We start from the raw sequence: 25,370 nt of genomic DNA on the forward strand, positions 1-25,370 counted from the left end.
AATGGTATAACCGAGTAATATAGGGTGTCCAAAGGTGCGTTTAGCACAGCGCTCTATATGAGACTATTAAAGGAGATATATGCTGATTATAAATATATAATAAAAAATATGAATATATGTATATGATGAGTATGTTGTATTTTGGCGCCATGCCGGGATATAAAATGAATTTTGAGACAAGAGGCGGTTTCGCGGGAAATTTTGGCGGGATTTTTTTCATTTTTTTAATGAATCATAAAGAAAACATCCTCGCTCTTGCAAAAAAATGCAAAGACTGTAAAAAAATCTACGAGACATTGGTAAAATGCTTCGGTATGGATGCTCCTAGCTATTCCACTGTAACGTATCATGTTAGGATGTATCACTTCATGAACAAAAAGGCGCCCATCATAAAAATTGACAAAAAATCGCCGGATCAAAGAAAAATCAAAGCAATTCTTCAAGCGCTAGATGAAGACCCAAGAGCATCACTCAGAAGGATAGAGGAGATGACAAAGATACCACGTACAACAGTCAGTTATTATCTGCACAATTATTTGAACTACAAACTAGCGTATACATCTCGTAAACGAAAAAGGGGATTTGACGGAGTCAAATCCCCGCTCACAAAAAGTGGACTTTACATGTCAAATTTTATATGCATGTAATGTCCACTTTTATGAGTTTTAGGAAGGAATTGGAAGCCATGAGTTACTGACATTGCATCAGTATCTCATAGCCTCCAATTCCTTCTAGAAAGTGTCCAAACTTTGGGTTAATTGCAAACTATTAACCCAAAGTTTGGACACTTTCAAGTGGAGATGGAAGGCTTTGGCATATATATTAATACAATATACCTCAAAGCCTTCCATCTCCACTACAAATGGGAGAAACTTTGTCCGAATAGTTTAACATTCGGACAAAGTTTCTCCCATCTTTCAATGTAATTGCTACCTGTGAGGTACTGACTTGAAGTCAGTGCTTCACAGGTAGCAATATCCAAAAATTTAAAAACATTTTATCAGTTCGTTAGAGAACTAGAGCCTCCTAGGTACTGAACCAGAATCAGTGCCTAGGGGACTCTAGTGATCTATATAAATCTGAGTTTCTCAGCAATTTAGCGAGGAATGTTCGTTATCGTGTAGATATTTATAATATATACATGATAACAAACATTCCCCGGTAAAAGATGTAAAATCTTATAAGAAATAATTGCAAAAGAATAACAAATTGCAACAAATTTTATATGAAACTGAACCTTATGAGGTAGTGATTCAAGATCACCGCCTCATAAGATTCAGTTTCAATCTCAAGTATCTCAAAAGTAAGGCTCTATTTTTTGCCATGTAAAGTGTCACTTTTTCTGTCAAACTGTTTTTATCGTTTTCGTTTACAACATACACGTTGGGTTCCGCACAACCTTAATTCAGTTCAAAAAAAATCTAGAGTCCAATCTTCGAAAGAGCTCCTCTCTATATTGGGTGCGTATCAATCCAAGAAGTTTCGCTTTTTAGTAACAGGGGACGAGTCTTGGTTTCAATATGCAACAGATGCCAAAATCATGTGGATCCCGAAGGATGAAAATCCGCAAACATTCCCGAAGAAAAAAATTGACACACCAATGATGATGTTGTCGGTTTTTTGGGGCGTGAATGATATCATCGCAATTGATATTCTTCAAAAACCTAATACGATGAATGCTCAGTATCTAATTGACAATGTTCTTACTCAAATTATCAATTCTGATGAGTTTGAGAAATCCAAACAACAAAACAAAAGTTTGCAATTCATTTTGATAATTCAAGAGTTCACAAAAGTCATAAGGTAATGAATTACTTGGTGGAAAACAATGTCAAAGTTGTTCCAAACCCAATTTATTCACCTGATATTGCACCCTCTGACTTTTATTTATTCGGCACGCTAAAAAGAGAGCTGAAGGACGCGAATTCGCGAGTCCAGATGATCTTGAAAATTTTGTAAGAGAGCAATTTGAGCAATTTTCTCATGATGATTTAAAGCGTGTCTTTCAAGCCTGGATCGATCGCTGCGAACGCGTGATTGAATCCAATGGTGATTATATTTAAATAAACTTTATATATATGTAACTTGTTTATTTCTATTTGCAGTATTCAGGTTTGTGCTAAACACACCTTTGGACACCCTATATAAATGCTTTATTTTATTTGTTCAAATTTAGAATCAAATTTAAAAGAATTTATAAATCTGTTATAATTTAGAATTTAGTGTGTGTATATTTTAATGGTATCAAATATAACCCTTAACTAAGATGTCTAAATAGCTTGCTTCTTCGGAAATATTAAGAGATTGACTCAATTTTCATAAATTTGTTAGTATGAAACAATTTTATAAGTAAGAATACAATATATATCATTTGTTTCTATATATGACGAATAATAACATAAAGATTTGTTACTTTATTTATCATTGGAAAACAAATGTGTTATGAAAATACATCATATAGATTAATGCATAATAATCATATATCCATATATCATATATTTATAATTTAATAGGAAAATAAATTAATTCGGATTTTTTTGCTCAATTGAACGATGCAATCTTTCTTTTAATATTATTTTTTTTGATATAAACTATTAAAAATTTATACATTGCAGAAAATATGAAGAATTGGCAATATTTCATTCAGAAAGCAAGTGGATTAGAACGATTTTGTTTAAAAAAAATGATAATCTCTATTTTATTGATTTAATTTTCATATATATGAAATGAGTTATAAAATGGGCTTAATTAATTTTTGTGAGATGGAATTAAATACGATAAAAGAAAATTATCGAATTTAATTTTGAATGAATAAATTTAAAATATATAGATTTTAGTATTAATAAGATTCTAGAATCTAATTACAGTTCATTGAATTTTCATTCAAAAATCACTGTTTCAAAATTGCATTGTAATAATTGGTAAAAATGCCAGATATTAGGATTTGTTTGATAATTAATAGGAGATTAAATTCATGTAAGCTGTCAGAATTAGAATTTTTGAGAAGTTGTGAGAAAAAAGGCTTTCAATCTCACAAAAATGTAATTTCTTATTTTATTTTTATTTGTAGATTATTATACATATAGAAATTTTTTGTATATTAATGATTCAAAAATAATTTATCAATCGTTTGATAAGAAAAAAAACAAATCGAAATTCAAAATGATTGTGCTTAATTGAAGACATCGAAAATAAAATGATTATCTAAATGTATTCAAAAGTTGCATTAAATATTGTCATGCCCGGAATTGTTCTTAGATTCATTGGATGATGCATTATTCTAAACTTGAAAATAATTCAATTTGTTCATTCATTGACTCAAACTCATTATATCAAAATTAAAAGCTGATGATTTATATGTTATGTTCAAGAATATGTTTATTTGTTCTAAAATAAAGTAAACTGTTATTTCAGAATAATTTGAAAGCAATATTTTCAGGAAAATGGTTTTCCTTCTCTTAACTCTCATCATGGGTTGGTTTCGAGAAAGTTTGTTACCTGATTTCACATCAGATGATACGAATATAGATATCAGATATTATATAGGATCATATAATGATTATGGATTTCTTTATCAGGAAAAATTATATTCCACAACATTCTGGAATCATGGTTGGTATGTTGTTTTCAGAGTCTATGAAAATGGAGAACCAGGACCATTAGTATATGTAAAAGGTTCAAATAAAGGAAAGGCCGAATACAATGGAATTAAATTTGAAACAAAAGGCGATATTGATTCTCAAACAGGTTACTTCATTTTAACATTCAATATTAGAAACACAGCACAAGAACCAAAGAGAATTGATGTTGGAGTTTTTGCTGATGTTCAAATTGCTGAAAATGATAAAGCTACGATTAAACCTTTAGCTAATAAGAGAGGTTTTACAATGAAAGATGACCTAACAAGGATATCTTTTACACTGTTAATTCGCGATGCTGCTAATGTCACGAATGTTGATTCATTCTACTATGGCCCGTTAGAATATGAATGGTATAACCGAGTAATATAGGGTGTCCAAAGGTGCGTTTAGCACAGCGCTCTATATGAGACTATTAAAGGAGATATATGCTGATTATAAATATATAATAAAAAATATGAATATATGTATATGATGAGTATGTTGTATTTTGGCGCCATGCCGGGATATAAATGAATTTTGAGACAAGAGGCGGTTTCGCGGGAAATTTTGGCGGGATTTTTTTCATTTTTTTAATGAATCATAAAGAAAACATCCTCGCTCTTGCAAAAAAATGCAAAGACTGTAAAAAAATCTACGAGACATTGGTAAAATGCTTCGGTATGGATGCTCCTAGCTATTCCACTGTAACGTATCATGTTAGGATGTATCACTTCATGAACAAAAAGGCGCCCATCATAAAAATTGACAAAAAATCGCCGGATCAAAGAAAAATCAAAGCAATTCTTCAAGCGCTAGATGAAGACCCAAGAGCATCACTCAGAAGGATAGAGGAGATGACAAAGATACCACGTACAACAGTCAGTTATTATCTGCACAATTATTTGAACTACAAACTAGCGTATACATCTCGTAAACGAAAAAGGGGATTTGACGGAGTCAAATCCCCGCTCACAAAAAGTGGACTTTACATGTCAAATTTTATATGCATGTAATGTCCACTTTTATGAGTTTTAGGAAGGAATTGGAAGCCATGAGTTACTGACATTGCATCAGTATCTCATAGCCTCCAATTCCTTCTAGAAAGTGTCCAAACTTTGGGTTAATTGCAAACTATTAACCCAAAGTTTGGACACTTTCAAGTGGAGATGGAAGGCTTTGGCATATATATTAATACAATATACCTCAAAGCCTTCCATCTCCACTACAAATGGGAGAAACTTTGTCCGAATAGTTTAACATTCGGACAAAGTTTCTCCCATCTTTCAATGTAATTGCTACCTGTGAGGTACTGACTTGAAGTCAGTGCTTCACAGGTAGCAATATCCAAAAATTTAAAAACATTTTATCAGTTCGTTAGAGAACTAGAGCCTCCTAGGTACTGAACCAGAATCAGTGCCTAGGGGACTCTAGTGATCTATATAAATCTGAGTTTCTCAGCAATTTAGCGAGGAATGTTCGTTATCGTGTAGATATTTATAATATATACATGATAACAAACATTCCCCGGTAAAAGATGTAAAATCTTATAAGAAATAATTGCAAAAGAATAACAAATTGCAACAAATTTTATATGAAACTGAACCTTATGAGGTAGTGATTCAAGATCACCGCCTCATAAGATTCAGTTTCAATCTCAAGTATCTCAAAAGTAAGGCTCTATTTTTTGCCATGTAAAGTGTCACTTTTTCTGTCAAACTGTTTTTATCGTTTTCGTTTACAACATACACGTTGGGTTCCGCACAACCTTAATTCAGTTCAAAAAAAATCTAGAGTCCAATCTTCGAAAGAGCTCCTCTCTATATTGGGTGCGTATCAATCCAAGAAGTTTCGCTTTTGTAACAGGGGACGAGTCTTGGTTTCAATATGCAACAGATGCCAAAATCATGTGGATCCCGAAGGATGAAAATCCGCAAACATTCCCGAAGAAAAAAATTGACACACCAATGATGATGTTGTCGGTTTTTTGGGGCGTGAATGATATCATCGCAATTGATATTCTTCAAAAACCTAATACGATGAATGCTCAGTATCTAATTGACAATGTTCTTACTCAAATTATCAATTCTGATGAGTTTGAGAAATCCAAACAACAAAAACAAAAGTTTGCAATTCATTTTGATAATTCAAGAGTTCACAAAAGTCATAAGGTAATGAATTACTTGGTGGAAAACAATGTCAAAGTTGTTCCAAACCCAATTTATTCACCTGATATTGCACCCTCTGACTTTTATTTATTCGGCACGCTAAAAAAGAGAGCTGAAGGACGCGAATTCGCGAGTCCAGATGATCTTGAAAATTTTGTAAGAGAGCAATTTGAGCAATTTTCTCATGATGATTTAAAGCGTGTCTTTCAAGCCTGGATCGATCGCTGCGAACGCGTGATTGAATCCAATGGTGATTATATTTAAATAAACTTTATATATATGTAACTTGTTTATTTCTATTTGCAGTATTCAGATTTGTGCTAAACACACCTTTGGACACCCTATAAAAGATGGTAAAATTTATTTAAGTTCTTACAACCCAGGGCTATTCCCATACTTTAAGAACACATCTTTAAATTCGGATTTTGGTAATGCAGACAGTTGCTTTGCTTTTTCGTGGCAGAAAAGAGATATATATCCGGGTGAAACAATATCACTGCAAACAGTTGCAGGTGTAGGAACTAATTTAAGAACAGCTCCCTATGTAAGATGGACTACAGAATTCAAAGATGTTTATTCTCAAGGAGAGGCATTAACAATTACATTCGAAGTTGGAGATTATGATGTTGGAGAGATAATTTATGTATATTTTCTAGAGGACACCAATAAAATTTATGCAAATTTTAGCACGACTCAAACTAAATTAAAAGAAACTGGCCAATATAATATCAGATTCGGTTCCGAAAGAACAAAACAGATTACCTTGTTTGTAATAGACAGTTATGGGTTTCAATCAGCTGTTCTAAAGAAGACATTAATTATCAAATCTAAACCAGTTCTTAAAATCACAAACTCATTGAATGCAAGATACAATTTTGGATCGATAATCAGAATTGAAGGCACTGTAAAAGATGAAGATGATGTTCAAATAAGATATAGGTTTGATGATTCTTTTACATCAATTGCACCTGGAAATATTTCATGCCATTCTTCAGAAACTGGTTATTCAAAAGACTTAATAATACCATCATGGTTGCAAAAGGGACAACATACAATTTATATATACGCAGTAGACAAGTATGGTGTCAAATCAGAAGAAATTCCACACAAATTTGAATTTTCTCTCCCACAGAAACCAGCAATTAAATTAGTTTCATTAAATGAAGATACTGTTTATCCCGGATCAGAATTAATTATTTCTGGGTATATTAAAGATGAATTAAATCAAGTGGAGTTATCAATTAATGCAACTATAATTGGAATATTAAATATAACAATAGCTAGTGCGTCATCTAATACTCAATGGCAAAAATTTAACGGAACAATACAATTACCGTGGAATATAGATCCAAACGAATATTCGTTATTTGTTGAAGCAAAAGATAATGATGGATACTTTTCAAATCAGTTTGAACTAAAAGTATACGTAAAACCTTATCCGCAAACGGTAGTACCAACTCCGTATTCGACATCCCAAGAAACACCTTATGAAACATCTGTTCAGACTCCATTTAATACTGCTTTCGAAACACCTTATTCAACAGCCGAAAAAACTCCATTTTTCACAGCCGCAAATACACCATTTTCTACACCATATTTTACTGCTGAGGAAACTCCATTCACAACATTTGAAGAAACTCCATATTTAACAGCATTCGATACGCCGTTTTCAACTGCTTTCGAAACACCATTTTCAGCTGCTTTCGAAACACCATTTTCATCTGCTGTCGAAACACCATATTTGACTGAAGTCGAAACTCCGTTTGAAACTGCCTTGTCAACTGCTGTCGAAACACCATATTTGACTGAAGTCGAAACTCCGTTTGAAACTGCCTTCTCAACTGCTTTCGAAACACCTTTCGGAACAAACATGATAACACCACATAAAACACCAGATTCACCTTTCGAAACATTTGTTGAAACACCATACATTACAAACAAAGAAACTCCATTCGAAACACCTTTCTTAACTGAATTCCTTACACCTTTCTTGACTGCCTTTGAAACACCATTTACTAGTCCATTTATAACAAATCAAGAAACATCATTCCTTACACAGAAAATAACATCTTTTGAAACACCATTTATTACACCGAAGAGCTCAGTACATAACCTAGAGCGAAAGATCAGTTCTAATTCATTAAACCAAACCACACCAATCTCAAATGAATCCGTTTTCAATACTGCTATAACAATGAAATTTAATGCAGACTCGGAAACTACAACCAAGAAGAAGAATATTGGAATGATCATTGCAATTGTTGCATCAATATTAGCAATCATTATTGCTTTGGTTGTTGGAATTGTTATGTATATTCGTCATATAAATCAAGAAGAATCAGAAGAGGAATCATCAATTGAGATGCAAGAAACAATTGTTTCATCTGTTGTCAACCCTAACGAAGGTGTTACTCTTGATAATCCATTGTTTTCAACAACCGTCATTAATCAAGACGAAGATATTTTTGCAGCTGATTTTGAAGAATCAAACCCAGCAGAATGTTTCTTTATTAATAATCTTGAGTAACTCTTTTTAATTTTATGCGAAATACGAAATATATTTTTCATTTGTTTTTATTTTTATTATGATAAAGATAGATTTTTGAAAGTATCCGGTCAGATTTAACCAATAAATTATTTAGCCTAATTGCATCTTAATTCAATATCGATTCAAAATACATCATTATTATCTTCCAGTGATTTTTAGTAAAATATCTTCATCAGAGAACAATTAATTGATGAAATATAGGCAATATTTTGAATTTAATCATAACATTAAAATGAAGTGTTAAACATTTAAATATGAAGCACTGTAATCATTATTTGCCATAGAAAATGGATATAATATAAGAAATTGCCTAAATTTTTTCATGAATTGATAAATTTGCTAAATTGAATACCAACTAATATAAAATATGCATATACCTATTCTTTACAAGATATATGCAATCCAAAAAATCAGGATAACGCTGAAAATTATCCAAATTTTTCTAAATATCATACTGCGTTCATTTCAGATATGTGAAAATAAAAATTTCCAGTTAAAAATACAGAAAAGTATTTAAAAACAAACAAAAATTAAACATATTCAAATTAATTTAAGAAAGTACATAAACTTCTTCATTAATCTTATCATTATCATTAGAAACTAGTAACGAATCACATGACAAGCGTGTTGCGCTACATCTTTTGTTTAATCTAGCTGAAGAGAACGTTTTTAAGATCAGTTCGGAAGCTGATTTGTTTCTGGAAATGTATTTTCCTTGTAATGAGCGTAAATACTTAATTACTTCATTCATTGTCCATCGATCAGCTGGTTTTAATACTAATGTTTTCATAATTATTGTTTTTGCGAAGACGGGAACGGAATTTGGAATCTGATATGTACATCCAAGAATACTTCTCTTGAGATTGACTGTATTTAGACCATAAAATGGGAGATTTGCTGTTGCCATATAATATAATGAAATTCCGAAGCTCCAAATATCACTTAAAAATGGATTATACTCGAAGCTACTGATCTTTTCTGGTGACATGAACGCAAGTGAACCCATAAATTCAGAAGTTAGATATTTTTGAACAGATGCAAAACCAAAGTCAGCAATTTTGAGTTTGTTGAACTCATCAAGAAGCAAATTTGCTGGCTTGATGTCATGGTTTGCAATACCCATAGAATGGCAATAAGAAAGGCCATATGCAAATTCTAGTGTAAATTTGTAAAGATCTTGTTCTTTTAGAGGTCCTTTTTGCTGTATCAGATCATAAAGAGATCCATGATTGCAATACTCAAGTATGATGAAATGGTAATTCTTTTCAACAAAGTTATTGTAAATTTTTATAACATTTGGATGAATGCATTCAACAAGGGCGTTAACTTCATTATAATAGGATTTTTTAACACTTAGAGCTTGTTCATAGTCCTTTGGAATCTCCAATACCTTGCAAATAAAATCTCGATTGTATTTCTCGTCAACTACGTGATAACAAGTGGAAAAAGCACCTTTTCCCCACTTCAAGAACAATCCAATAACCATAATTTGAGAGAATCGCTTGTACTGCTTGAGAATCCATATTGGGATGTATTGAAATGAGTAAAAAAACGACGCCCTCAAAAAATAAAAAAAATTGAATTATTTCTCAATTCATTGATTGTTGGTCAGCTGGATAAAATTAGGAAAAGAGCCGATTAATAAAAATATGCTTTAAAAAATTTATCTGATTCACTGTTTGACAAAATCTTTCTTTATTGAAAAATATAATCATTATCATGAGCAGTGTATTGTGTTATACTGTGAAAATTGAAAGGATAAATTCGATTCAAAGACAATAGAATTTGTATATTAATAAATCGCGTTGAACTGTTGTATTAAAAACTACTTTTTAAGAAATGTTAAACCACAATTAATACATTTATTCAATTTTGATATATACATTTAAAATAGTGGATTGAATTTTGAAATAAACCGATTGAAGAACTTGAACTTCCAAATCTGAATTAATATCGAATATATATTGTTTTAAAAATTAAATGATTTCAACATTTATAATTTTGTTTACTATCAAATCTTCAAAATGTAAATGTCTTATTTTGCACTATTTCATTGTTCACATCATACTTATTAAATGCGAAAATGAAACGATATATATCTAACATTATGAGAAAAATTTAATATGTTAGTAGTAGGATAAGGCGGGGTGTGTGACTTTTTTTGTAAACGTAAGAATTCATACAATATCGAGCGATTTTGTATCATTATTTTAACATATTAATTTTAAAATAATTTATTTTTTTATTCTTACATAAATGACCCAACAAGTAAAACCAGATAAAATAGATTATCGAATTTTAGAGGATGGTGTTCCTGTTTATATTCAAAGATTTAAAGGGAAGCAATATTATAGAATTGTTAATCCTGAATATCTTAAACATCAATTTAAAAAGGAAGACTGTGAATTATTAAACGCTAATGAATATGAAAATGCTAAATCAAAACTGAGATATAAATATATTGGAAGTGATGAAAGGTGTAAAGATAAAGATAAAGTTTATTCAGTTTCATATAATGAATGGAAAACCAATAAGATAAGAAAACATTTAGGAGATTATGGGAAATGTTCTGAATTCTTCAAATCTAGTATATACGAGAGAGTAAAAGAAATTAGAAATAATTATTTTCATGAATAAAAGATTCACTACCATAATGAAATACAATATCGAGCGATTTTGTATCATTTTTTTTAACATTAATTTTAAAAATTTATGAATAATTTATAAAAAGTTTTTATTCCTACAATTCCTATATTACCATTAATAAAAAGAATATATTTTTGCATAGATTCCAAATATGGTGTCAATTTTTTAAAAAATTTTGAATTCAATGAGTTATATCAAAAATAAAATTCTTGAATAGAGTAAAAAAATTTAAATAATTTATTTAAATATTTTCTTCTGACATTTATGAATAATTTATTTTTTTATTTCGTAAGAAATGAGTGGATCAAGATTCGTAACCGTCAATCAATTAATGGATGCTCTTTCACCAATTCTTGAAAATGTTAAACAAGTAGATGTTTATTTCGATGATTATGTAGAAAGTTTATATTATAAAGGTAAACATAATATTAAACCCATTGCTTTTGCATTTGATAATAAATTAATTGAAAATGCAAAAATTTGGGAATTAATTCCAGATATTGAATTTATAACAAATATTAAGGATAAATGGTTCAAACGAATTCCAACCACAAAAGTTCTTTGTAAATTAATGATCAAAACTGAGGAAAAAGAATTTCATGAATTTACATATCAACCAAATAAAATTTTAGAACTTGGTAACGAAAAACTTCAGAAAAAATTAAACGATAGACTTTCAAATGATCGTATTGAAAAAATAAATAAACTAGCAGAAGTTGCATTTAATAATGAAATATTTGATGAATATAACCTTGAACTCAGTGATGGGCTTTAAGTCCTGGGCACTTTGTGCCTTGGACTTTAAGGACCCGGGCTCAACGAGTCATGATTTATGAAATCAATTATTTGATTCATTCTTTCTTCAATAATTTCTATTCTTTTTGTTAAATCATCAATTTTCATTAATGAGGTGATTCTTGATTGAGGAATAGATTTTAAACTAACAACACCTTTTATTTTTGAAATTTTGAATCCATCAACTTTAAACATTTTATTCAATTTACATGTTGTCAATTCTTCAAATAATTTTTTATTATTAGCATAATAGTCATTAAATTCTTCAACAGATGAAAAAATTTTTGTTTCAGTAATGGGTTTAACAATGTTTATTTTATTTTGAACATCTTCACTTTCATTTATTTCTTCCTCCTCTGTTTCATTTATTTTTAAAATCGTAATAAATGATTAAACAACAGCAACCACAGACCATTACATACGCCACATATGCATATAATTCAAAGACGGCAGAACAAACGCAAAGGTTGAAATATGGAGATTTGGAGATAGTATTGAAAAATGACCATTTCGAATTCGTTTGCAAAGGTGGTGCAGTGATATCAAATATAAAAGAAATTTTATTTATGAATTCAAAAATTAAAGGAATAACGGATGATATAACATCAATTCCACCAGAAGAACAAAGATATTACGCATTAAATGCATTTCCTAAAGTTTTGAAGATTGGAAGATTTAATTTGAATGAGGAATTCATAAAAGGTTTCCTAAATGACATAATGAAGAAGGCAGATAAGGAATATGTGGATAGTGTGTTAGTGAAGAAGGCGGATAAGGAATATGTGGATGAAAAAGATAATGAAATATATGAAAAAATTAAAGAAAGGGTTGAATGGTATCATGAACGGACATCAAAGATTTTAAAAACTAAAGCTGATACAGGATGGGTTTCAGGATGTTTAGACCTTAAAGCGGATAAAACTTATGTTAACGATGAGTTAAATAAGAAGGCAGATAAGGAATACGTTGATACTGAGTTAGCAAAGAAAGCTGATATATCATTTGTTAATGAAGAAATAAAACAATCGGAGGTCTATTTTACCCCACCATTTTTAAATTTTATGAAATCATCAGATAAAACATTTGAAGATATTGAATGGTTATGTTTCGATGGAGTGACCATGTATTTATTTTATACAGGCGGAGTGCTTTATTATTTTAAAACAAATGATTTTAAAAACTATGAATCATTTACTCCATCCGTTTTGAATCCTGATACACGAGAGCCAATCATTAATCCAAGAATTTTTTATGTTGAATATAATAACGGCAAATTTATGGGAATGATAACGGTTGGAGATGATTTTTGCCCTTGTTATTCATTCGATTGTATCCAATGGTTCAAATGTAATTTAAATCAAGATGTTAAATTTAAATATCCAAATAATCCTATTAGATGTGTTAATAATAAATGGGTACTAATTTATGAAGTCAATCAAATTTTCATTAGTGAGGATGGGATAAATTATTATATGTTTAGTATGATGTCATCAGATTTGAAAATTGATTATACAAGTAAATGGTATTACATTAACAACATGTGTTTTATCCTACAAAATGATAAAATTTATAGATCATATTCAATACCATTTGGTCGTTTTGAACAAATTTTTCAAGCTGATGGAGACATTGAAGCTTTATGTTATGCTTCAAATGTTTGTGTTCTTGTTTCAGGTAGTATGTTGTATTCATATCCTGTAAGTTATAACAGACATATTTATTTATCACAAGATTTTTCACAGGATCCAGAGAAAACACCAAATTGGGAATTGGTTTATTCATTCACTCCAAAATTTACTCGAAATTATAGATTTACAAATTTGTTTTATATTGATGGGTATTTCATTGCTTTTGGATGTGGTGATTTAGTAAATATCAGTAGTGATGGAAAAAATTGGTCTGAAATCACAAAATTTCAAGATGTTAAAAAAGCAATTTTCAAAAATAATATGTTAATATTGATGACAATACCAATTTTAACTTCTTACACGATTTCAATATTATATAATAAATTCAATATTCATAATGGATTAAATAAGAAAGCCGATAAGGAATGGGTTAATACTGAGTTAAAGAAGAAAGCAGATAAGGAATGGGTTAATACTGAGTTAAAGAAGAAAGCAGATAAGGAATGGGTTAATACTAAATTAGAGAAGAAAGCAGATAAGGAATGGGTTAATACTGAGTTAAATACAATGTTTGAGATGATTTACCCCATTGGTTCAATATATACATCAATGAATTCAACAAATCCATCAACATTATTTGGATTTGGTACATGGCAGCAGATAACCGATCGTTTTTTATATTGTACAAACTCATCAAAACAAACCGGTGGAAGTAAAACAATTACGGGCGAAAATTTACCTGCTCACAGTCATTACGTTAATTTAAACACAACCGAAGCAGGATGGCATAAGCATAGATATTGGGATTGGTCAGGAATGACAAAAGGTAAAGGATATGATGTTAAAGATGACGTTAAATTTGCTATTAATTGTTACTGGAACGATACACAGGGTTCAGGTAATCATACACATAATGTTTCAGGATATACACAAACGACGGGACAGAGTAAAGATTACATGCCGCCTTATATGACAGTTTATGCATGGTTTCGCACGGATTGAAAGTCCTGAGCTCCAATTCAGCATACCTCAGTAATGAAATTACAGAATTTTTGAATAAATGAGGGGGTCACCATGTGCTACCAGGTAAACTAACTTCTTTTAAAAAATGAGACAACATGACATTTAGACAACACACAGGAGGAAGGCATATGAATTATTTTTGAAGAACTGTAGGTGCACCAGTCACCATGTGCACCAGGTATAACTTCTTTTAAAAAATGAGACAACATGACATTTAGACAACAACACAGGAGGAAGGCATTATGAATTATTTTTGAAGAACTGTAGGTGCTACCAGTTGTCATGTTGACGACATGACATTGTGTCAACAACACGAGAGGAAGGCAGTTATGAATTATTTTTGAAGAACTGTAGGTGCTACCATGTTACCATGTGCTACCAGGTAAACTAACTTCTTTTAAAAAATGAGACAACATGACATTTAGACAACAACACAGGAGGAAGGCATTTATGAATTATTTTTGAAGAACTGTAGGTGCTACCATTTGTCATGTTGACGACATGACATTGTGTCAACAACACGAGAGGAAGGCAGTTATGAATTATTTTTGAAGAACTGTAGGTGCTACCATGTTACCATGTGCTACCAGGTAAACTAACTTCTTTTAAAAAATGAGACAACATGACATTTAGACAACAACACAGGAGGAAGGCATTTATGAATTATTTTTGAAGAACTGTAGGTGCTACCATGTTGTCATGTTGACGACATGACATTGTGTCAACAACACGAGAGGAAGGCAGTTATGAATTATTTTTGAAGAACTGTAGGTGCTACCATGTTACCATGTGCTACCAGGTAAACTAACTTCTTTTAAAAAATGAGACAACATGACATTTAGACAACAACACAGGAGGAAGGCATTTATGAATTATTTTTGAAGAACTGTAGGTGCTACCATGTTGTCATGTTGACGACATGACATTGTGTCAACAACACGAGAGGAAGGCAGTTATGAATTATTTTTGAAGAACTGTAGGTGCTACCATGTTACCATGTGCTACCAGGTAAACTAACTTCTTTTAAAAAATGAGACAACATGACATTTAGACAACAACACAGGAGGAAGGCATTTATGAATTATTTTTGAAGAACTGTAGGTGCTACCATGTTGTCATGTTGACGACATGACATTGTGTCAACAACACGAGAGGAAGGCAGTTATGAATTATTTTTGAAGAACTGTAGGTGCTACCATGTTACCATGTGCTACCAGGTAAACTAACTTCTTTTAAAAAATGAGACAACATGACATTTAGACAACAACACAGGAGGAAGGCATTTATGAATTATTTTTGAAGAACTGTAGGTGCTACCATGTTGTCATGTTGACGACATGACATTGTGTCAACAACACGAGAGGAAGGCAGTTATGAATTATTTTTGAAGAACTGTAGGTGCTACCATGTTACCATGTGCTACCAGGTAAACTAACTTCTTTTAAAAAATGAGACAACATGACATTTAGACAACAACACAGGAGGAAGGCATTTATGAATTATTTTTGAAGAACTGTAGGTGCTACCATGTTGTCATGTTGACGACATGACATTGTGTCAACAACACGAGAGGAAGGCAGTTATGAATTATTTTTGAAGAACTGTAGGTGCTACCATGTTACCATGTGCTACCAGGTAAACTAACTTCTTTTAAAAAATGAGACAACATGACATTTAGACAACAACACAGGAGGAAGGCATTTATGAATTATTTTTGAAGAACTGTAGGTGCTACCATGTTGTCATGTTGACGACATGACATTGTGTCAACAACACGAGAGGAAGGCAGTTATGAATTATTTTTGAAGAACTGTAGGTGCTACCATGTTACCATGTGCTACCAGGTAAACTAACTTCTTTTAAAAAATGAGACAACATGACATTTAGACAACAACACAGGAGGAAGGCATTTATGAATTATTTTTGAAGAACTGTAGGTGCTACCATGTTGTCATGTTGACGACATGACATTGTGTCAACAACACGAGAGGAAGGCAGTTATGAATTATTTTTGAAGAACTGTAGGTGCTACCATGTTACCATGTGCTACCAGGTAAACTAACTTCTTTTAAAAAATGAGACAACATGACATTTAGACAACAACACAGGAGGAAGGCATTTATGAATTATTTTTGAAGAACTGTAGGTGCTACCATGTTGTCATGTTGACGACATGACATTGTGTCAACAACACGAGAGGAAGGCAGTTATGAATTATTTTTGAAGAACTGTAGGTGCTACCATGTTACCATGTGCTACCAGGTAAACTAACTTCTTTTAAAAAATGAGACAACATGACATTTAGACAACAACACAGGAGGAAGGCATTTATGAATTATTTTTGAAGAACTGTAGGTGCTACCATGTTGTCATGTTGACGACATGACATTGTGTCAACAACACGAGAGGAAGGCAGTTATGAATTATTTTTGAAGAACTGTAGGTGCTACCATGTTACCATGTGCTACCAGGTAAACTAACTTCTTTTAAAAAATGAGACAACATGACATTTAGACAACAACACAGGAGGAAGGCATTTATGAATTATTTTTGAAGAACTGTAGGTGCTACCATGTTGTCATGTTGACGACATGACATTGTGTCAACAACACGAGAGGAAGGCAGTTATGAATTATTTTTGAAGAACTGTAGGTGCTACCATGTTACCATGTGCTACCAGGTAAACTAACTTCTTTTAAAAAATGAGACAACATGACATTTAGACAACAACACAGGAGGAAGGCATTTATGAATTATTTTTGAAGAACTGTAGGTGCTACCATGTTGTCATGTTGACGACATGACATTGTGTCAACAACACGAGAGGAAGGCAGTTATGAATTATTTTTGAAGAACTGTAGGTGCTACCATGTTACCATGTGCTACCAGGTAAACTAACTTCTTTTAAAAAATGAGACAACATGACATTTAGACAACAACACAGGAGGAAGGCATTTATGAATTATTTTTGAAGAACTGTAGGTGCTACCATGTTGTCATGTTGACGACATGACATTGTGTCAACAACACGAGAGGAAGGCAGTTATGAATTATTTTTGAAGAACTGTAGGTGCTACCATGTTACCATGTGCTACCAGGTAAACTAACTTCTTTTAAAAAATGAGACAACATGACATTTAGACAACAACACAGGAGGAAGGCATTTATGAATTATTTTTGAAGAACTGTAGGTGCTACCATGTTGTCATGTTGACGACATGACATTGTGTCAACAACACGAGAGGAAGGCAGTTATGAATTATTTTTGAAGAACTGTAGGTGCTACCATGTTACCATGTGCTACAGGTAAACTAACTTCTTTTAAAAAATGAGACAACATGACATTTAGACAACAACACAGGAGGAAGGCATTTATGAATTATTTTTGAAGAACTGTAGGTGCTACCATGTTGTCATGTTGACGACATGACATTGTGTCAACAACACGAGAGGAAGGCAGTTATGAATTATTTTTGAAGAACTGTAGGTGCTACCATGTTACCATGTGCTACCAGGTAAACTAACTTCTTTTAAAAAATGAGACAACATGACATTTAGACAACAACACAGGAGGAAGGCATTTATGAATTATTTTTGAAGAACTGTAGGTGCTACCATGTTGTCATGTTGACGACATGACATTGTGTCAACAACACGAGAGGAAGGCAGTTATGAATTATTTTTGAAGAACTGTAGGTGCTACCATGTTACCATGTGCTACCAGGTAAACTAACTTCTTTTAAAAAATGAGACAACATGACATTTAGACAACAACACAGGAGGAAGGCATTTATGAATTATTTTTGAAGAACTGTAGGTGCTACCATGTTGTCATGTGACGACATGACATTGTGTCAACAACACGAGAGGAAGGCAGTTATGATTATTTTTGAAGAACTGTAGGTGCTACCATGTTACATGTGCTACAGGTAACTAACTTCTTTTTAAAAAATGAGACAACATGACATTTAGACAAACACGGAGGAAGGCAAAAATAAATTCAAATCATACTTTATAAAGCTTCATTTACAGGTATTTCATCGTCAGTAAATGAATCCTCATTATCGTTTAGTTCAACCTGTTTATATAATCCTTTCATTTCTTCTTTCAAAATAACACCAATGTTTGTTTACCGTCTATTCTTCTATGTTTCCTATCACATTTATCCTTAATACTCATTTGGAAATTCTTGTCTTTCAATGTCTGATGGTTTGCAGAATAGAGCATTATCACACGTCATACCTACACACAATTCATCATAATGTTATTTATCCATACATCTAAAGGATTTGTTGATAATTCAATTAAATCTTGTTTGGCTTCAGTCATCGGTATGATTCGTACATTAAATGATGAAAGGTCGTAATTGATAAAATACGTCAGTAATTATCATAAAATTCCTTTGTGCATGAATCCATTAAATTCTTGAAGTAATCAAATTGACCCTTAAATTTACCATTAACCTTAAAACTGCATATCTTCTGTCTCCAACTTCAATTTTGACAGGGTAAACGTTATTAGTTACGAAAATGAAATTGGCAACATTCTGAGCAGTTCTTCTGTTGATTCTTTTCATTAATTCTAATCTCATTATCCGTTATAATTGATTTCAAAGCGTTGAAGTTTGCAAGTCTGTCTTCACCTACATTCTTGAGTTCATTAAGTACAAGAAACATTTTATTTTCAACAACTGAATTGAAATTACCGTTAGCTCACTTATTTCAGTAATGTTTTTTGCATGAATAACCAGCGAGAAGTTCAGAAATAATGTCTGTAAATCTGTTTTTACCTGTTCCCTGAAGTCCTTTCAAAATAATTGCTGTTTCATTCTTGATTCCAGGATGTTGAATCATTGATGCAATCCAGCCGAGAAGGTATTTATACACTTCATCGTTATTATCACAAATGGCTTCTTTAATGAAAATTCATAAACATCTCAATTTTTGAGTAATCAGCTTTTCGAGAACGTTGTATTTATAACCTTGAAACGTTGAGAAAATCTGGGGAATCAGATTTAAAGCAAACACCCTTAACGGTTAATGAAGACAATTGATTTAGTAGTACGTCCCATGCTGTTATGGTTTTACCTTCTTCTTTAAATAATTTAATCATTTTGAGTGACTCTTTCATGTTTGATTGAAGAACGAATGATATTTGATTCATTTTGTCGTGTATGTTGTAATCTTTCTGAATGAAGTATTTGTTTCCACAATCTACAAAACGAATGACATGTGATAAATCCTCAATTACTTCAGAACTATTTTTATACTGATGATTTTCAGCCTTGCGTCTAATATCTGTTATCAAAAAGAGTCATCAAGTTTTATATCAAATGTTATTTTTGGCTTACGTAATAAAGGCAAAACATATTCATCATAATATTCTTTTTGATAAAGTTTTAGAATCTTCACCAAAACAAATGGAGAAGTCATTAAATGTGCATATCTATCACGTGCTTTTTCAAAATTACTTTTTGCATTTTCTGTTAAACTGCAGAAGTTATAAACGTTGTCGTATGCTTCATTAATTAAATGATTAGGTAACGAATTAATTGCTTTGAAACAGTGTGAATATGTAACTTCTTTTTCTAAATTCATGTTTCCACGCCATTATGTACTTCAAAATCACTGATGCCATCAACTATGCTCTGGGCAAGTTTATCGTCAATGTTTACATCTTTGTCTTCATTCATTATATTCTTTATTTCTTCATTCTTTGTTCAACTCTTACCTTAATATTCAAATCATTTAATATATCATTCACTGTTCTGGTTAATGTTGAATCATAACTTCCACGAATGAATGAGTAGTATTGATTGGTTCTGATGCATTCTTGCGAACTTCTTGAATCAGCCATAACCACTAAAGAACGTTTTGAATCATCCATTGAAGTCAATTATGTCAATATCATAATCATTGCAGGAATAACATTTAATCATTCTGTTCGAGGTTGAATAGAAGAAATTAGTGTTGCAATAAATGTGAAGACCTCCTGAAGCGGTTTTAACGATAACATCTTTATCCGAAAGTTTTGATAAAATATCTTTTCTAACTGTTTCTTTAAGTTCATCATTGTACGATTTATTGATATCAACATCTATAATCGTTAAATTTGAAATTTTATTTGCTAATAAAGCTGTACCAGTTTTCCTTCCTCTTCCTCCATCATGTTTGAGGTAGTTATGTAAATCAATCTTATTTTCACCAATTCTTTCGTTGAGGGTTTTAGTTTCTGCCACAACTAATTCTTCAACTAATGAATCAATAACTTTTTCATCAGAAACGATAAAGTCGATGTTGTTGTTTGTTGCTGTCATTTATATAGGAATAAAAAAATAAAAATAATTTTAAAACTAACTTTATTTTTGGGCTGCATCAAATTTCCAGGACTGTTGTCTAAATGTCATGTTGTCTCATTTTTTAAAAGAAGTTAGTTTACCTGGTAGCACATGGTAACATGGTAGCACCTACAGTTCTTCAAAAATAATTCATAACTGCCTTCCTCTCGTGTTGTTGACACAATGTCATGTCGTCAACATGACAACATGGTAGCACCTCCAGTTCTTCAAAAATAATTCATAACTGCCTTCCTCCTATGTTGTTGTCTAAATGTCATGTTGTCTCATTTTTTAAAAGAAGTTAGTTTACCTGGTAGCACATGGTAACATGGTAGCACCTACAGTTCTTCAAAAATAATTCATAACTGCCTTCCTCTCGTGTTGTTGACACAATGTCATGTCGTCAACATGACAACATGGTAGCACCTACAGTTCTTCAAAAATAATTCATAAATGCCTTCCTCCTGTGTTGTTGTCTAAATGTCATGTTGTCTCATTTTTTAAAAGAAGTTAGTTTACCTGGTAGCACCTGGTAACATGGTAGCACCTCTAGTTCTTCAAAAATAATTCATAACTGCCTTCCTCTCGTGTTGTTGACACAATGTCATGTCGTCAACATGACAACATGGTAGCACCTACAGTTCTTCAAAAATAATTCATAACTGCCTTCCTCCTATGTTGTTGTCTAAATGTCATGTTGTCTCATTTTTTAAAAGAAGTTAGTTTACCTGGTAGCACATGGTAACATGGTAGCACCTCCAGTTCTTCAAAAATAATTAATGATAAAATAACGATAACATCAAATTTTTATTTTTATCATAAATGAATACCCCACAAGCTCAAAATTTACCACGAATCATAACAAGGGAGGAAATGATAAAAATGATGCGAGAACTTGCTAAAAATAACAAACCACTTAAACTGAGAAAATGTGGTTATGCAGTAATGATGGAAAGAGAGATGTTGTCGAAGAGGAATAAAAATTAAATTTGGATTGAGTTTAAAAATTCATCTTTATTAAATTCATCTCTTCCAATCAATTTATTTATTCTATTAAATTCTTTTATTTTTGCTTCACTCAGTTTAAGGATTGAACGGTAAGTTTCTAATTTTTCGATTATTTCTTCATCGTTTTCAACCCCACCACATTGCGGCTTCTTTTTGTAATAACATATTTTTGATTTAATTCTGTTTAGTTTCTTTTTATATTCATCGTCTGGACTCTTGACTGCTTTGTTGTCACTCATTTCTTACGAAATAAAAAAATTAAATATTATTTAAATATAATGGAGTAATAAAATAAATCGGAATTTCTATTAATTTATTGTCAACTTCAACTAATACATTGCCGTTAATATATCTAACAAATTCAGCTATTGTGTCAAATCTTCGTCTTCTTTTTGTCATTGATTTATCAGTTTTTCCATAATCGAGATGAATCAAAACTTTATCCCCTTGTTTAAAATTCATGAGCCCCGAATTAATTTGTTCATGTTTAACATCATTCAACCTTTCCATTTGCTTTCTAATATATTCCCATTCTTTTGAAATATCATTTTTCATTTCCACTGGTTTCATGTTAATAGTTCTATGCCATGTATTATTGTAATAATATACTAACTGCTGTATGATGGAGTCATGATTTCCATCCCAGTATATCTGACCGTTAACCCCTAACGCATCTCTAAGAGTTCTCATTACCGCATCAACTATTTTATTATGAAACGTATATGGAGAGGATGAGAAGTAAAAATTAATTTGTGGGAAATAATGAGTCATGGTGCCTGAAATCCTTTATCACCATCACCCCTGATATTATCTACTCTTTCATGATCTAGTAAGTATTGAATAGCTCTTCTTGTTTCCTGTTCTGTTTTCCCTTTCACCGGAATGCAATATAAATATCTAGTGTTAATGTTAATGGCAAATAAATAAGTAATATTTCCTTTTGAATATTCCAGATGATCGATTTCGTATGAATAAGGTGAAGGTGCAAATGATGGACGACTAAATTTTTCTTTAATGGTTGAATTTTCGGGTCAATTGGTTTATTTAATATCTTGAAACCTTTTTAAAATCTTTTTGTTCTTTAATGTTTGAAATGGATATAATAAAGTGAATGATGAAGGATTAACTGAAGGAGGAGGAGGTACTGTGTTGGAGGTTTTGGTGTTGCAAGTGGTTTAATTTTATCTGCTTTGATTTTGGATTTCATTCCCCTTCATTAATTCTGGATGTATTCTATTCATTTGTTTTAAATATGCTGTATATAAAGGTTTGATATACTTTCCCGCTTCGAGTTTATGTTGAAGGATGAATTCCAAAAGTTGATCTTCATTTAAAAGTCGGGCTGAATGTGGTTTAACTAATGAATCATAAATTAAAGCTTGTGCATCATTTATGAGCTGAACCTGGGTGTTTTGCACCTTTTGTTTTTGTTCCTTTGGTTTTTGTGGCTCAGGATTATATAATTTATATAATTCATCAATATCTTCTTCTGTTAATACTTTATTTTTGAAATCTTTCAACTGTTTAAGTTGTGATTTAGTTTTTCCCTTTGAATATTCATTATTTTTAATTTTGTCTTTAATTTCAGAAATTATTTTATTATGATATTTCAAAATTTCATTTTTATAATATGGATAATAATATTCCATATCATCACCCGTTATATTGTTATTATATTTTTGGAGATATGCTTTTAAATCATAATAAGTAAGAAAATTTTGATTAAATACTAAATCATCAATTAAATTTTTAAATCTACGCTATTCATTTATATAAAAATAAAATAAGTGTTTTAAATAAATGGCATACAACATCCATTTTCACAACATACAGCCTTAGTGTGTGCTCCTGTTAATGCAGTCTTACCAATTGTTAAGCGAGTCATTGACCCATTTTTAAGTTGTAAATTAATATTTTGACCATCAAATATCACTTTATCATTTATTATATCCAAATAATTTTTAGGTGTTAATTGCTTATTTTGTCGTAAACTTACACCTTTCATTTTTTGTGCAATCTTTTTGAAGGAGTCTTCACCAATCATTCCGTTGAATGATGTATAACACTTAGGGCATAAAGCAACCATGTTATCACCTTGTTTCTCAATTGCTAAACCCAATAACTTCTTCTCATGTGCTTTTTCTTCAGCTTTATTCTTTAATTTAGGTTTAAATTTCTCATCAAAACAGAAGAAATCAAAAGATGCGAATTTGAAAATGTTTTTATCATAAAATTTTTATCGGTTACAATTGCTTGAAATGCTTGAGTGTTCGGAAGATTTGGGTCGCCAGCGATTGCCCAATATGATGAATCAGTATCACCTTCAATGAAATGAAAACGATTAACATCCATGCATTTATACATAAAATCATAAATGAAAACCAAATACCAGTATTTTGCGTTATCTAAAGTGAAGAATGCCTCTTGTAAACATGTATCACATCTATAAAATCTATCTTTAAGCATCACTTGATATGTATCCTCACCTATTTCTCTTATGTTTTTAAACTTATTTGACATACATGCAACGCGTGCCTTCTGTGCATTCATTATTTTAGTCTTTGCGTAATTTTGTGTATTCATTGCATCGTAACCATATGATCCATTAAGTGAAATTTGCAAAATAAACTTTTTCCTTTATTTCCTTCTAATTCAGCCTTTTGTCTTTCGTTCATAAATTTGTTCGCAAATTCATTAAAACAAGTGTTTTTCGTAAATGTTAAAATTGATTGAATATCATCAATGATAAAATGAAATCTGTCTATTAGATACCAAAGATAATAAGAAGAAAATGGTTGATATTGGTTGTGTGTTGATGCTAACTGAGTTAATTTTCTCTGTTTCTGGTCAACTGGTAGATTGTTTGATTTCATGTAATTATACATAAAACCACCAATTGTTTTTTCATCTGTGATAATATCTAAGTTTCTTATTATCGGTAAAAAGTTTATGTAATCATTAATGTATTTTTCATCAATGTGACCCTTTACTTCAGCCACGAATAAAGTATTTTTCTTCTAATAATTCCTAAAGCTTTTGCTTTCTTTGTTGCTGTATCACAAATGATAAACCATTCAATCTTCCCGGCATATACATTTATGATCGGTGTATTGAATGAAATCATGAGGATTTGATGAAAATGATGAAGGATATAATGAATTGAAATCAACACCAACGAAATGAGTCATGATGTTGGAAGTGTCCTCATTTGATACTGTTTTAGTTTCTGGACTATATGAAAGTTTATTAATGTGCGTGATTCCTTTAAGATTACACGATGTTGAACATTTGATAGACCACCAGTAATTCCATTACGGAGGATGTGATACGCTTCCACTGAATCTAAAGTCATTGGTAAATTATTTTTTAATGCATAATTTCTTAAATTGATTCTTAAACGTTGAACATCTTCATCTTTATTTGATTTTACGACATTGCAATAACAACACATTAACTGACAATTTTCTTTAGTATGTGGTTTTTCATTATCAATTCTATCCAATGTTGGTTTATTTGCATATGTAAACGCTTTACCACACATTTTACATTTAGATGAAAGGATTAAATCGTGAAAATATTGATAGTCATCCATTGAAACAT

The 25,370-nt window shown here is 31.4% G+C and overlaps 3 protein-coding genes and 4 pseudogenes across 7 annotated transcripts, besides 9 other annotated features; 3 read left to right on the forward strand and 4 right to left on the reverse strand.

Annotated features, from left to right (window-relative positions):
• Window positions 1-20: 20 nt before the first annotated feature.
• Window positions 21-48: a terminal%2Cinverted (terminal inverted repeat of Mariner transposon ID:TVAGG3_0196980).
• Window positions 21-2,143: a mobile genetic element.
• TVAGG3_0196990 lies at window positions 117-2,063 on the forward strand (annotated as a pseudogene). Its single transcript has one exon. A coding segment is annotated over exon 1 (1,947 nt).
• Window positions 561-1,376: a mobile genetic element.
• Window positions 2,116-2,143: a terminal%2Cinverted (terminal inverted repeat of Mariner transposon ID:TVAGG3_0196980).
• Window positions 2,144-4,007: 1,864 nt separating this feature from the next.
• Window positions 4,008-4,035: a terminal%2Cinverted (terminal inverted repeat of Mariner transposon ID:TVAGG3_0197020).
• Window positions 4,008-6,129: a mobile genetic element.
• On the forward strand, window positions 4,104-6,049 carry TVAGG3_0197000 (annotated as a pseudogene). Its single transcript has one exon. A coding segment is annotated over exon 1 (1,946 nt).
• Window positions 4,542-5,362: a mobile genetic element.
• Window positions 6,102-6,129: a terminal%2Cinverted (terminal inverted repeat of Mariner transposon ID:TVAGG3_0197020).
• A 1,189-nt stretch (window positions 6,130-7,318) lies between these two features.
• TVAGG3_0197050 (uncharacterized protein) lies at window positions 7,319-7,717 on the reverse strand (the record flags this gene model as incomplete). The annotated part of the gene is made up of 1 exon (XM_001298759.1): window positions 7,319-7,717. One exon carries the CDS (start codon window positions 7,715-7,717, stop codon window positions 7,319-7,321), a length of 399 nt encoding a protein of 132 aa, XP_001298760.1.
• Window positions 7,718-7,979: 262 nt separating this feature from the next.
• On the forward strand, window positions 7,980-8,312 carry TVAGG3_0197060 (bifunctional inhibitor/lipid-transfer protein/seed storage 2s albumin superfamily protein family; the record flags this gene model as incomplete). Its single annotated transcript, XM_001298758.1, has 1 exon — window positions 7,980-8,312. The coding sequence occupies one exon, from the start codon at window positions 7,980-7,982 to the stop codon at window positions 8,310-8,312; it is 333 nt and encodes a 110-aa protein (XP_001298759.1).
• Window positions 8,313-8,883: 571 nt separating this feature from the next.
• TVAGG3_0197070 (protein serine/threonine kinase protein) lies at window positions 8,884-9,819 on the reverse strand (the record flags this gene model as incomplete). The annotated part of the gene is made up of 1 exon (XM_001298757.1): window positions 8,884-9,819. One exon carries the CDS (start codon window positions 9,817-9,819, stop codon window positions 8,884-8,886), a length of 936 nt encoding a protein of 311 aa, XP_001298758.1.
• A 4,147-nt stretch (window positions 9,820-13,966) lies between these two features.
• Window positions 13,967-25,370: part of a mobile genetic element that runs on past the window's edge.
• Window positions 19,312-20,311, reverse strand: TVAGG3_0197090 (annotated as a pseudogene). Its single transcript has one exon. A coding segment is annotated over exon 1 (1,000 nt).
• TVAGG3_0197100 lies at window positions 23,563-24,320 on the reverse strand (annotated as a pseudogene). The gene has a single exon. A coding segment is annotated over exon 1 (758 nt).

Source organism: Trichomonas vaginalis, chromosome IV, assembly GCF_026262505.1.
Source record: "Trichomonas vaginalis G3 chromosome IV, whole genome shotgun sequence".
NCBI classification, from domain to species: Eukaryota; Parabasalia; order Trichomonadida; family Trichomonadidae; genus Trichomonas; species Trichomonas vaginalis.